The 14,687-nt window shown below is 49.0% G+C and overlaps 1 protein-coding gene across 8 annotated transcripts in view; it reads left to right on the top strand.

The window, feature by feature from the left end:
- The window catches only part of ATP6V1C2 (ATPase H+ transporting V1 subunit C2), a 72,235-nt gene that overhangs the window by 42,785 nt on the left and 14,763 nt on the right, over positions 1–14,687 (top strand). For all 8 annotated transcript variants that reach the window (XM_058287879.2, XM_058287873.2, XM_058287880.2 and 5 more), the window contains 2 exons: positions 6,427–6,521; positions 13,537–13,628. In XM_058287879.2, the coding sequence (XP_058143862.1) occupies positions 6,427–6,521; positions 13,537–13,628 (187 nt within the window). The remainder of the gene's footprint in view (positions 1–6,426; positions 6,522–13,536; positions 13,629–14,687) is intronic.

Raw genomic sequence — 14,687 nt, 5'->3', positions numbered from 1 at the left:
CTTCCTGCATGTTAGCATATGAAAGACTCTGAGCTATTCCCGACACCGCCCCCCTCCCCGCCGCCCGCCCGCCCGCATAGTTCTGCTTCTTAAGGCACTCTGGTCTTGGCAAGTCTCTCTGGGTCTTAGTTTTCTCCCCGTAGATGGAGTTTACGATTAGTACCATTTAGGCCCTTCCCTCTGTTTCTGTTTGCTCTCCAGCCTTGAGCTGAGCTTTGAGCCTGGAAAGACAGACACTTTTGATCACAGCAGAAGCCAAGCAGACCAGTGGTTCCCTGGCCTGGGAAGGTACTAGAAGGGAAGTGGATGTGGCTCAAGCTATTGAGCTCCTGCCTACCACATGGGAGGTCCCAGGTTTGGTTCGCGGTGCCTCCTGGAGAAGATGAGCAAGACAGCAAGCTGGCATGATTGGCTGGTGTGGTGAGCTGATGCAACAAGGTGATGCAACAAAGGAGACACAAAGAGGAAAGACAACAAGAGGTACAACAAAGCAGAGAGCTAAGGTGGCTCAAGTGTTTGAGCATCTCTCTTCCACGTGGGAAGTCCCAGATTCGGTTCCTGGTGCCTCCTAAAGAGAAGATGAGGGAAACGGACTTTGGCCCAGTGGTTAGGGCGTCCGTCTACCACATGGGAGGCCCGCGGTTCAAGCCCCGGGCCTCCTTGACCCGTGTGGAGCTGGCCCATGTGCAGTGCTGATGCGCGCAAGGAGTGCTGTGCCACACAGGGGTGTCCCCCGCGTAGGGGAGCCCCACGTGCAAGGAGTGCACCCATAAGGAGAGCCGCCCAGCGCGAAGGAGGGAGCAGCCTGCCGAGGAATGGCACCGCCCACACTTCCCATGCCGCTGACGACAACAGAAGCGGACAAAGAAACAAGACGCAGCAGAAAGACACAGAAGACAGACAACCGGGGGAGGGGAGGGGAATTAAATAAATAAAAATAAATCTTTAAAAAAATAAAAAATAAAAAAAATAAAGAGAAGATGAGCAGACATAGCACACAGTAAATGGACTCAGCAGACGGCAAACACAAATAACCTGGGAGCAGGGGAGATCAATAAATAAAATAAATTAAAAAAAAAAAAAAAAAGAAGGTACCCAGAGGATATAACTACCTGAAAGCCCCGTCTGGCTACTGTCATGGCAGTCTTTCCACTGGGAAGGACAGCACTGCTTGAAGCGCCCTCAGCCTGTGCACAGTGTGTTTTCACGGTGCAGCTTCCATGGCCATGGGCTGAGTGCGCAGGCCATCGGTGCAGGTTCCTCCTTGCTCCTTCTGAGGCCTGTGTGCAGGAGAGAGGAGGAGAGGCCTGTGCTTTCCTGGGCAACCAGAGAGAGAGCTGTCAGAGAGACCTTGTGGGGCGGGGACCCTCCAGTTTCCTAAGGCAGAGGACTGTCCCTGAATGATGCTCTCGGGCTAGGTCGGACAGAGAAAGGCTGCCATAGGCTGCCTGGCTTGGAGCGGCAGCCCATCTCTGGACTTGGAGTTGGACTTGAGGATGTGAAGGAGGCGGTATGGGAGGCAGAGCTCAATTTCAAACCCAGAGGTTTCACTCCGTTTCTACAGGGTGGCCCTGAGCTAACACCCTTTCGTTCCTTTAGTCATTACACACTTCCAAGTATCTGTCATTCACCAAGTCCTGCTCTGGATGCTGAGGATGCAGAGATGACTGACACACAGGCTTTTGCCATCCAGGGCTCGCCACCCAGTGGGCGGACTGACTCACAGGGTGCTGCCTGCTGGCATGGGGACATAGAATGCTTGGGAGCCTGAGGCAGCTGACATAAGGACAGGGGCCATGCCTTACAGTAATTAATCTAAGGGTACTTTTTTTAAAGTGGAAAGGATGAATTTTTTATTTTATTTTATATTTTACAAATCAATTTTGATACATACTAAATAAAGCATACAATTCATCCAAAGTATACGATCAGTGGTATTTGGTATAGTCACATAGTTGTACGTTGATCACTTCAATCATTATTAGAGCATTTTCATTATTTCAATGTTAATAATACTTACAAGCAAAAAGACAAGAAAATTCTTCACCTCTCAATCTCTCTGTGCTTCTCCTGTTGTATATAGTTGCTATTTCTGGCTATTGTGGCACATTTATTTATTTTTTAAGCAGTTTTATTGAGATATAGTCACATACCATACAGTCTTTATAAAGTGTATAGTCAATGGCTTTTAGTATAATCACAATGTTGTGTATTCGTCTCCACAAAAAATTTTAGAACTTCATTACTCTAAAAAGAAAAACTCTACACCCCTTAGCAGTCCTTCCCCAGCCCTGCATAACCACTAATCTAATTTCATCTTTGTAAATTGATTTATATTTCCATTTCATATAAGTGGAATCATACACTATGTAGTATTTTGTGCCTGGTTTCCTTCACTTAGCATAGTGTTTGTGGTTTTTTGGTCTGATAAGAACATACATTTGTTATGAGTTCATTTTGTTTTGTCTGAGTGCCAGAAATGCTTCAGAATTTGAAAATGCATTTTTATTTTTTAAAATTTATTTTTTCTGGATGAAGATTTTTTTTTTTTAAAGATACATAGATCACACAAAATGTTACCTTAACAAATATGAGGTTCCCATTGCCCTCAAGGAGCCTGGAAATAGCGGGGGACTCCCTGGCCATGCCTACAGTGCCCTGAGTCTCCTGGCGGGGCCAAGTGCAGGTGTGCCCAGGCCAGCAGAGGGAGGGACGGGCAGGGCGGACTTTCGGCAGGAGCCATCCCTGTCTTGAGTGTTGAAGGATGAAGTGACCTAGTGTGTGAGAGCGAGGGGTTGACAGTGACGTGGCCTGGCTGGGGTTGTGCCCTGGGCTGCTGGTGGTGACAGACGTGATGGAAGAGATCCTAAAATACACTTGTGGCTTGACGTCCGCCGCCTGGGGCTGGTGCCTTGTCTGCCGACCTGTGAGACTGGCTGATTCCTGCCTTTCAGGCTGTGCTCAGAATGGGAGATGATGCACCTGATTCCTGGCCCACAGTGGGGCCCCAGGAGGAAGTGCAGGCTCCTCTGCAGGTGGTTGGTGAGGAGCCTTTTCAGCTCAGCCTTGACCACCTCCCTGCCCTCCTACAGCCATGTGGTCCCACCCTCCCCCAGCCCCTTCTCCCACCACAGTGTGGCACTCAGAGGCACTCCTGTCAACAGGCCAGGACTGGATATGTTAGTTCCAAGTGTGAGAGATGTGTTAAACCAACTCTCCCCAAAACTTCTGTAAAGTCCAGGCAACCCTGAAGGTGTCTGAACACGGTTCTTAGGAAGGGGAGACTGACAAGTGGGCTCTGCTGTGTGTCAGGGAGGACATCAGGCGCGCCGGATGCACGGACATCTCGGAGGCCGCAGGACTCATCTAAAAACGGGGACAGGAATAGTGTTTTGTAGGGTTGGAGAGTAAATCCACTGAAATAATTCCTGTACAGTGTTTGAAATAATCCCCAGCCCAAAGTAAGCAATCGTTAAATGTCAGCTGCTTTAGCGATCACCCCTTCATCATCACCATCATTTTAAGGCACTTTCTGCCTTATTGAAGACAGTGCCAGCAGGCCAGTTCCCTCCTCTGTACCCCATCTTGCTCCCAGCTGCTTGCTGGGGGCTTGTCTAGCCACATAGCAAGCTCAGCCTTGCCCCAAGCTCTTCTCTCTTCTGTCCTCATCCAGACACCACCTCTGTGGCTGCTTGGCTTAGGGAGCACCCCTCCCTCCACCCAGTCACCCCACCTAGGAATCAGGAAGTCACATGTGCCCGTGCAGAATTAGTTCTCCATCCTGTCCAGTCTGTCCTCCTCTCCACTCCCATGGCTTCGCCTTGCTCGACCTTCTCTCTCCTGAAATCTTACCAACATCCTCTCCTCTGACTCTTCTCCCGAAAAGCCACCCCTCGCACTGGCTGATGGGATCTTCTAACATACACAAATGTCCCTGACCTGTGCCTCTGGAGACTGGTTCCTCAGGCTCTCGGAGGCTTGGTTTCCTGACCTGTTGGGTACACCTTTCATTACTGCTGTCAGAGTTGGAGGCAATGTCTGCCCAAAGCTTGGCACATAGTAGGTGCTCAGGAAGAGGGACTTATTGTGTTGTTCTTGCCGTGGAATTAAGTCCAGATTTTTTCTCCTTCGTAACCCTGCCCTTGGATTTCCTGCTCAGCCTCCATCCACACTCCCTGTTGCCATTCAGCTTTCCCAGGGATTCGCTGTGTCCTGGCCACACAATGTCCTCCAGTCTTCCTCGCCTGCACCTTTACTTAATTTTTGAATATGTGATAAACTTTATTACTAAAGAATTTTTTAGGAGGTATCAGGGTTCGATTCTGGGTCCTCATTCTGGGAGACAGGTGCTCAAACTACTGAGCTACATCCACTCCCCAGTGAGAGTTGTGTTTTTTGTTTTGGCTTGTTTTTAGGAGGTACCGGGGATGGAACCCAGGGCCTCATACATGGGAGCTGTACCTGCTCCCCTAGATAAGTTTTAAATTACAGGAAAATTACACTGCATGTATAGGGGATTCCCATATACCCCACCCCTCCCCCACCCCCCTTTCCCCTATCGATAACATCTTTCATTAGTGAAGTGCATTTGTTAAAATTGATGAGCATATATTGAAGCATTGCTATTAGCCAAGGTCTGTAGTTTACATTATGGTTTACACTTTGCACAGTTTCGTAGGTTTTGACAAAATGTATGATGACCTGTATCTGTCATTACACTATCATGCAGAACAATCCTAGTGCCCTAAAAATGCCCTGTGATCTACTTGTTCTTCCCCTGCCTCCCCTCAGAACCTCTGGTAACTGCTCTCTTCATATCAATGTTACAAGTTCTTCCATTACTGGAGTAGTAAGTCTTCTTTAGTCCCTGGTTGCATTCCCTCCTTAGGTTTGTTCATTCCTCAATCCTGAGGCTTTGGGGATGATGATGCCCACTCTACTGCACCTCTCTAGCACCACCCTTCCACGGCACATGTGGCAAACTCCTCTTTACCTTCCAGCCTCTGCACAAGGCCTCGGTGAGGAGGCCTTCCGAGGCGGAGGAAAGTGCCCACTCCTCCATCTTCTGTAGCTCCGTACAGTGCACTACCTTTTGCTATTTGCCTAAGGGTCTCCCCTATAAAGATTGAGTGCCTGGAAACTCACCATGGAGGGTGGTGTGTGCGTGCGCAAGTGTGTCTGCTCAGTAGGATAGAGAGCAGAGATGCAGAAAAGGGTTTTGAATGTGGAGGGCAGTCTGTTTCCTTCTGCTTAAGGATGCCCTGGGAAGTGCAAGTATGCTGTGACCTGGGAGGAGAGATTCAACATGGGTTGGTGGCTTTTGCTCGGGTTGAAGGAATTCTAGGGGCAGGTTAGCCCCGAACTTACACTGAGTTTTCTGCTCTATCACAAGAACAGTCTTATCAAAGAGAGAACATTCCATGGGGTAGCCAGCAGCTGTTCCGGAGTTAGCTCTTTAGATGTTTGTAGAACTAATCTGAAGAGAGTAGGCACTCAAGGTGTATGTCTGACCCTCCTTGCTTCCCTCATTTCTCAGGGAAAGAAACAGGCTCAAAGAGTAACTTTTAGCTGCTGGCTTGCTCAGGTTCAAGAGCGATGAGGCAGCATAAGGGACACCCAGTTTCATGACTGTCTGACCTCAACCCCACAACTGGCTTGATTGAACTGGAACCCTGAGGTGTTTTCAAAAAGAGAGAGTGAAGGAAGAAAGGAATTTTATTGTGGAGACAGTGATTTATTCAGTCATTTACAGAACCTTTCATAGAACCTCCCCTGAAAATGAACATCTGTACCAGATAGGAAAAAACCACGTCCACGAGCTTCATTATCTTATTACTGTTTGAAATGCCTCCTTTAAAAAGTGGTGTACGTTGAAATTGCCCTCTGTCTAGTGCTTGGGCTCAGGAAAAAAAGAGAGGAAGCAGGTGGCACCATGGTGGGTCTTGGAAGACCATACACAGCTGGGGGTTGCCTTCATCCTGTGCACTGTGCCTCTCGACTATATGGAAACAGAATAATGGCCAAGCAGGGGTGTGCACCAGAGCAGCTGCAGAAGGGAAAACTAATGCGGTGCCCTGGTGAGAGTCTCTGGGAAAGCAGGATCTCCAAAGAACAGGTTTCTAGGGTGTCAGCCATTGATGTGAAAGTTTTGGGTCCAGAAGTGCAGTGGCCGCAGTGTCCCTCCCACGGATGGCGTATTTCTCAGAGTGGTTTTACAGTGCCCCTGACAGCCAGCTAGTTTACTCAGCACTCTGGGCACCCACGAGGGGTGTTTGCTTTCCCAGAGCCCCAGACCCTGGCCACCAGTTTCACAGCAATTGCTTCCTTGGTATAAGTGGTGATGCTGGGCTTGCAATTGAGTGGCATTGGTGTTTTGAGGCTTGGAGGGTTCTCCTTACTGGTTGAAATGTGTCTGTGTTCTTCCAGTTGACTTAACATCCTTTGTGACCCACTTTGAATGGGACATGGCCAAATATCCTGCGAAACAGCCGCTGGTGACCGTGGTGGACACATTGGCAAAGGTAAGAGAAGGTCCTTCTCAGGTGGGACAGTTAGACTGCCATGTCCTTGGACATCTGACCCTCTGATGTGGCTTTTGGACTCTGGTAAAGCAGAGAGGACTGGGCCAGGGAGTTTCTAAAAGCCCTGCTGAATTTGTACTAGGACGGGCCTTTCATCTCCTCACCTCTCACCATGCCCTGCTCTGCCCCCAGCGGTCCTGACCCAAACTTCTGGGTTTCTGAGGTGTGGCCCCCTTCCATGCCCTGGAGAGGACCCAGACCTTCCTGGGAATGTCCACTACTGGGGGATGTCTCCTACTGGGGGCTTCAAGTGCAGCCCTGGAAATAGACATCAAACAGCTCTCTACCCCTCCCTCAAGCCTCTTCCCTTCCCCTTCCCCGTGCCTGAGGGAGAAGGTTGGCCCCACTGCTAACCTACTCTTAAGAACCCCGGCCCTGTCCTCCCTATTTGTTTCAGTAGAGGGTTTGCCTGGGAGCCTCCTCTGGCACTTTGAAGAGTGTGATAATATAGGAGCTCTAACTCCTGAGAACGGTTTATGCATTTACTCACACCCTGCCCCAGGGGTCCCATCCTTAACTTGACTTCACAATACGAGGTAACCCAACGATATCCCAGCAGTTCTTTATTTTTGGCGTTATAATAGGAATTTTATTTAGGATAAAAGCTTACAGTTTCAAGGCTATGATATGTCCAAACCAAGGCACCATTAGAGATGCTTTCTTACCAAAGTGATCCTGGGATTCTGCCACATGGCGAAGCAAGATGGTGGCCAGTCTCTGCGAGGTCCGTGCCTTTCTCTGTGGGCTCACCGTCTCCCGGAGCCCAGCTGTGGGTGACCAGGCATAGGGCAGGGCTTGTCACCTCAGCCTTGAGCTGCTCCACTGGGCAAGCCGCCGCATGCCCCTGTGGATTCCAGATTCCAGGACCTCTCTCTCAGTCTCTTGGACTTATGTTTTCCCACAGTCCTCACTCTCATGCGACTGGGGTAACATGGTAGCCTCCTTTCTCTGTCACCCCAGCAGTTCTGCTATATTGGTGAGTAGTGGCCTACAGCATTTTCTTCGTGAAATAAAACCCATGGCAGCCAGATTGACATCTGTTATCTTTATTGAGGGTGGGCTCTGCAGTCAAGGCCTGTCTTTCTCCTCCACAATTCCTGAGCCCCTTGGATGCGGGGCTTGGGTGTTCCTGGAGACTGAGCAGCTCTAGCCGTGGGACAGCCCCAGCCTGTACCTGAAGCAAAGCCCTCCTGTTCTCTACTCAGCATCTGGGAAAGAGAGCCACACCAGGGGTGGCTGGGTGGGTCAGCGTGAAGGAGGTGGGCCTCTTTGGCCCTTCCCTGGGCAGTTTCTGGTTGCCCATCAAGAGCCAGCAGGTGCCCAGCCTGTCCCTCTATGATCTAGGGTGGAGCTGGAAGGCTCAGGGAATCTGGGTACAGCTCTTCAGGGACTCCCCTGGGGCAGTCAGGCAGTGATTCCTGAAGGCCCTTCCAGGAGGGCTGCCCAGGGTTCCTGGCCAGGTCTGGCTTCTTGGAGGGCACCTAACTGGAACTGGATGGTCGTTTGTGGGGTTGGCGACTCCCTGCCCCATATCTTTTGGGGCCCAGCCCAGTCAAGGGTGTCGGCATGATTCTCAGTTCACTCAGGAAAGAAATCACTCACCAGTGAGGCTGACCCAGGAATGCCCAGTGCCAGTGAAGAGAGTCAGGGCCTTGGCTTGAGTGTGGGGAAGCAGAGGGGTGAAGGAGAGCCCTTGGAAGGGAATTGTCCACTGTATCCCAGGAGTGAACTTGTCACAAAAGTGCAGAGGGGAGGATAGTACCAATTTCAATAGCTCCCACTGTGCCTGGAGCCAGGCTGGGCCTTGTCACTTCCTTTATTTTTTTTTAAGTTGCTTTTTTGTAAAAGATTTATTTTTATTTATCTCCCCCTCCCCCTTGCCACTTGCTCGCTGTCTTCTCTCTGTTCATTCGCTGTGCGCTCTTCTGTTTCTGCTTCTCTTCCTTTGTTGCATCATCTTGCTGCCTCAGCTCTCTGCGGGCGCGGGCCAGCTTGCCTTCACATATGGTAGACAGAGGCCCAATCTATTGAGCCACATCCGCTTCCCAGTGCTTTTTTTTTTTTTTTAAATATCATAAACTTTATTTTAGAAGAGGTTTTAGATTATGGAAAAGTTATATCAAAACTTCCCCGTTAATAACATCTTACAATTGTGTGGTACCTTTGCCAGAATTGATATAGAAAAGTTATATCAAAACTTCTCCATTAATAGCATCTTAAAATTGTGTGGTACATTTGCCAGAATTGATTAATAAATATTGAAACATTGCTATTAACCAAGGTCTATAGTTTACATTGTGGTTTACACCTAATTCTTTTTTTTTTTTTTTTTTTTTTTTTTTTTAACCTTTTTATCCCTTATTGACCCTGCAATAATACCACATTAAAAATATATATGTGAGGTCCCATTCAACCCCACCCCCCCACCCCCCCTCTCCCCCCCCCCCAACAACACTCGTTCCCATCATCATGACACATCCATTTACACCTAATTCTAATGCCTGGAAAAAGCCCTGTGTTCTACCTATTATTCCCTTCCCCCTCCTTCAGAATCTCTGGTGACCACTATCTTTATATCAGTGTTACATGTTCTTCCATTACTACAATATTAATAAGTTTACTTTGTCCATGGTTGCATTACTACCTTATAATTGTTCATTGCTCAGTCTTGAGGATTTTGAGATAGTGGTGCCTGCTTCGCCTCACATTGAGAGGAGCTTAGATCTTATGAGACAGATGGAAGGAACTGTTTGCTTGCAGATGCAGAGACTGAAATTTTTTTGAGATGGGGATTGTCCACTGTCTTCATTTTGTTGATTGTCCTGGGCAAGTCTGATAAACTGGAGAGTAGGTATTGGCTGCAACTCTTCTGAGATTCAGGGCTTAACCGGCATATGAACAGACTGAAGATTTACCGCTTTGGGACAAATATTTTATGGGTACAGTGTTAATTATAGGCTCAAACAAAAGGGGTAGAAGACTCATGTTACACTGGGGAAATAGGTTTTCATGTATTTCAAGGTAAGGCCCTCTGACAGTGTGCTGATTTCAAGGGATTGGGTCTAGATGGCTCGAGAGCCCTCAGGAGCCACCCCTATTTGAGGCTTTGTTCATAGTGGTAGTTAGTGAGGTTGTTAGTTTTTATCATTCTTACATTCAACCCAGGAGGTGGGTATCATTGTCCTCCATTTTCAGAAGAGATTAGGTGACATGCCCCAAGGCACAAGGCTATTTCAGTAGTAGAACTGGGATTGGAACGCAGGCCTCTGTGCTGTGCTGTGTGTGTCTGCTTCCCAAGGAAGCCCTGGGCTGGTTCTGCCTCAGGGAAGCAGTTCTTTGGGATCTGCAAGTGCGCAGAGGCCCCAGAGGCGGTTGGCTCCCTCACTTCTTCCTTATCAGGAACCCCTGTGTTACACCCCCAGCCCTGGGCTCAGGTCCTGTTCTCCCAATGGGACACCTACCTCTGTTATCTAGAGACACCCTAGCCAACGTGCTGGGAAAGGAACCCCAGCACCCCTTCCCCTGGGTCACAGGAGGCACACGTCCCTGCACCCCAGGCTCAGAGGCTCCCTCTGGGTGTCTGAGAGGTCCCCCAAGCCTGGGAGTGGCCCCGTGTTTATAGAGAATTTACGGTGTGCCAGGTATACTCAAGGTTTAGGTCTTTGGAGCCGCAGAACAACTGGGAGCCGTTGAGCAGGCAGGGATAATAATTCCCACTTGCAAAGGAGGGAGTGGAGGCCTGAGGTCCAAACACGTAGGATGAGGCTGAGCCGGGCCGAGCCTGGCACGGGCTCCACCTCCTGCCTTAGAAGAAGAGGCATGAGGATGGCATTTGTGTCGATGGGGAGGGACGCGGCCTGCGCAGTGCCAGGCCCCACTCCTCAGTGCCCTTTGAGTCATCCCAGAGGCCCAGCCAGCAGCGTTGCCACCATAGGCTGGGCTAGGCTTCAGGGTCAGAAAAGCCACCTTGTGAAGGGTTTACTTCCCCATCACACTCCAGACCATCAGAGCTTGATGGGCCTGCTCCATGCCCACCTCCTGTGGGGATGCTCACTGGTGATGTCCCCACCTTCCGAAGTACCCCACGGTTGCTATAGGAGGGGACGGGCACACAGGCTCTCGGGGGCTTCCGCCTCGGCCTGCCTGACTTTATAGGGTGGGAAAGTGCCAGCCTGCCTCGTGCCTGGGGGGAGGAGGACTGGAAGAATCTGGTGAATATCTCTAATGACTGCTGTTGGATTTGTAGGCTGAATGAGGACATCCTGGGCCAGGCTTACTGCAGGCATTCCCAGGCACGTGCTCGGGGCCCGATTTCCCAATTCAGTTCCGCTAAATGTGGTCCATGAGCTGGGCGGTCTGCTGGGAATGACAGAGATGAGTGAGACACAGTCCCTGACCTGAGGAGCTCAGTCTAGCAGGGGAAAGGATGGGCATTTCTGAGTTATCTGCCATGTCTACCTTGTTATCTTAAGTCTCACAGTAATTCTGTGGTATTGAGAGCTCAGAGAGATTAAGGAACTTACACTAGGTCACACCGCCCAGTAAAGAGTTGAAACTGGCACTTAAATTTGGGCCCAACTGCTTCTAAAGCCCTACTTCCTTCAATTATTTCACTGGTTGCCCAACACCTCTCTTTAGTTTTTCACTGGTGTGGTGAAATCAGAAAAATAAGGACCGTGCAGTGCTTCTTATTGTTTTCCCTTTTTAAAAAAACAAGCATAAGGGAACATGGATGATTTAAGTGAGGCTTCACTGTATCATATGACACACATCCTGCACATGGACACACAAGCCCAGCTGGCATCCTGGTGGTGAGGGCACACCTTTGCCCTCTCCAAGCAGAGTCACGCTGACTGGGGACCATGCCCAGTGCTGTGACCCCACAGACACTCTCTGAAGATCCCCCGTGCCACTCTCCTTGTCCCTTCCCTGCCGGCGCCCACCGTTTGCCTCTTTTAAGGCCTCTCTTCTTCACTGCTTCTACTCAGTGTTCTTCCTGAAAGGTTCTCTTCTGCATCCCTGCCCCTGGCTTCCCAAGAGAAGACAGGCAGGATAATCTTTTGTCAGAGCAAAAAAACTGTAAAACTGACAAATAACCTGTAAACACACACACAAACCCTTTTGTGGATTATGCCCATGTCAGTTTCCTGGTGATGAGTCTGTACTCTCGCTAGCATTAGGTATAGAATACAAGATGTTACTAGTGGAGGAAATGGGAAGAAAGGTACATGGGATCTCTGTGTACTGTTTTTTTTTTTTTCTTTATTTTCTTTTAAATGTTACATTCAAAAAATACGAGGTCCCCAGATACCCCCCCAACCCACCCACCCCATCCCTTCCACATCAGCAACCTCTTCCATCACTGCGGCACATCCACTGTACCTGGTGAATACATTCTGGAGCACCCCATGGTCAGTGGTCCACATTGTAGTACACACTCTCCCCCAGTCCACCCAGTGGGCCACAACAGGACACTCTGTGTACTGTTTTTGCAACTACCTGTGAATCTATAACCATTTCAAAGTAAAAAGTAAGAAAAGAAAACTGTAAAATAATATAAATCGTATTTAAATAGCAAACATATTAAAATGTAGAGATAAAAATGTTAAAGGCTCCTATGACCTTCACCCCTACTTCCCTTCCTTTATTCTTCCTAGAAATAACCAATGTTTGAAAAGGTGACATAGAGCCTTTCTATATACATATACATATATATAATATGTATACATACATGTATAAATGGATGTTTAAACGCTATTATCATATCCTACAGATTATTCATTTTTAAAATGTAATGTTACTTGAGATATTCCCATATCAGCAAAGTGTTCTGGTAGACCAGTTTTAAAAAAAAAAAACCTCCCTGATTATTTGATTTGTTATTGGCTGATTTCAAGCTACCAATGAGGTGTCACTGAAGGAGGGCTGAGACGAGAAGTGTGCAGTGCGCTTTCCTGCCCACCGCTGTGTATCATCACATAGAAGTCTACCTCACTCGTTGTAATGGCTGCAGAGTGATGTATAATATGGGACCGTCCTTAGTTTGACCAACTCTGTATTAATGGATCCTGCTGTTGAAAGTCAGGGGCTGGTGGTTTTTTTTTTACATTACCATCAGTGCCCTCAACATGTACAGGGACTTTTTGAACCTCAGTGGCATCAAATTGCTGGTTTCACTGACCTCAGAGTGCTCGTTTACAACAGTTGTCTTAGGAGCTATCATTTTTTTAGGGCTTCCTGTGAATTGAGACCTGATAGACACTTCACTTTTGCTAACTTTACTACTGCTCTTCGGGGAGGGTATTATCAGCCCTATTTGGCAGATGGGGAATCTGAGGCGAGGGGCCAAGAGAGCCCACACTTGTCTTATTTCCCACTCTTTCCACTACCCCACCCTAACTCTGCCTACCCATGGGAGACTGATACAGGACTTGCTCCCTAAACCCTGGGACTCTAGAACAAGGTGGTGACTTGCCTCTCAGTTAAAAGGAGCCTTCCTACCTCTGCAGCCCAGCAAGGGGCTGCCATGGGGCATTGGCCGAGCTGGAGTGGACAACTCTAAGGTCGAGTCAAGGTGGTTCCCACAGAAACAAGGGATGGGCACCCACCTGCCCAACCTCCAGAAGAGCCTCTGAGGGTACCTGTGGGGGCTGTGGGACTGCTCTGACAGTGCAGACTGGCTAAGAATAAGACTTGGCTCACTGGGTGATCCCAGAAATGCCCTTGACAACTTGGAGCCTCTATCAGTTGAAGTGGGGATGTTCTCCTCCTTGCCTGGCACACAAGCAGGGTCAGATGCCAGGGTGTCTGTGAGAGGAGAGGAGAGAGATGTAAGCCATCCCTGGGCATAGATGAAGGCTTTGCTGTTTTTTTCAAAAGCACCGTGAGCTTTTGAAAAGTTCGCCCAATTCCTTAAATACCCAAAGTCACCAGGATCTTTTGCTTTTGCAAATAGCAACTGGCACAAATCGAGACTGACCTGAAATCCCGAACAGCTGCCTATAACACTCTGAAAACAAATCTGGAGAATCTGGAGAAGAAATCGATGTGAGTATCCAAGTTTGCTCATGGCATGAGCCTCTGAGTTGGGCCACTGGCCCAATCCTGGCAGGAGCTTTGGCACTTGCTATGCACATCATTGGGTGTTGGAAGTCTGTGTCAGCCTGAGAGAGTGAGTCAGACAGAGTCCCTCCCGCCTCTCCAAGAGCTCCATGTGGACCTGCAGCAAACAAGAGAGTAAAGACCCAAGAATGGTGTGATTACACCTCCTTCCAGGTGGCACCTGGGAAAAATAGGGATGCTGGTCCTTACCCCACCCCTACTTCCCTCCCACCACCTCTCCTTGGTAATTTGGCCCATCTGTCCACTCCGAGCTCCTCCCCAATGGAGGCTTTGCAGAGGTCCAGTGCTGGCCAGTGGGACAATGTGGACAGCAGAATCTGGTCCTTTGAGAGTGGCAGCTGATGGCAGTGGGCTCTATAGCCCAGAGCAGAGCAGCCTTAGGGACTTGGGTCCATCTTCAACAATCAGGAGAGGGAGTAGACTGTTTGGGTCACCAAGACGACAGGAAGAATAGGAAGAAGAATGTGAGTTCAGTGTCATGATGGTGGTGCCTAGCTTGTGAGGTATGAAATACCCTGTCATTGGTGATGTGTAGGAAGAAGCACCTGGAAGGTGCTTCTGAGCAGGGTGAGGTTGGTGTGGGTCTTCCCAGATGATGGAAATGAGGATTCTCCAGAGAAGGGAAGGGACCAAGAGGAGCTCAGAACCAGCCCTTACAGTCATCCCTCTAATGGGTATACTGCTTTGAACAAAAATCACCTGGGAGGTGCCTCCCGCTTCTGTTTCTCTCTCCTGAGGGTCACTGGGATGACTGTGTTCTTGTGAAAAAAAATAACACTTTAGTGGAAAATTAAGATCCATCAAGTCTAGAAACTCGTTTGCCTGACTGTGATCAGGACTAAATGCATACAAGCTTAGTGTCAGCTCCTCCTAGCCTACTCATGGGGAAAAAGGAGAGTGGGAAGAGGAAGGGGGTCAGTGGCAGGGAGCTGTAGATGGTTACCGTGGCTTAGGTCAATCAGGACACTGAGCTAGAGGACCACG

The sequence above is a fragment of the Dasypus novemcinctus genome, chromosome 25 (genome assembly GCF_030445035.2).
Source record: "Dasypus novemcinctus isolate mDasNov1 chromosome 25, mDasNov1.1.hap2, whole genome shotgun sequence".
Lineage (NCBI taxonomy): Eukaryota > Metazoa > Chordata > Mammalia > Cingulata > Dasypodidae > Dasypus > Dasypus novemcinctus.
This window is presented reverse-complemented; position numbering and strand designations above follow the sequence as displayed.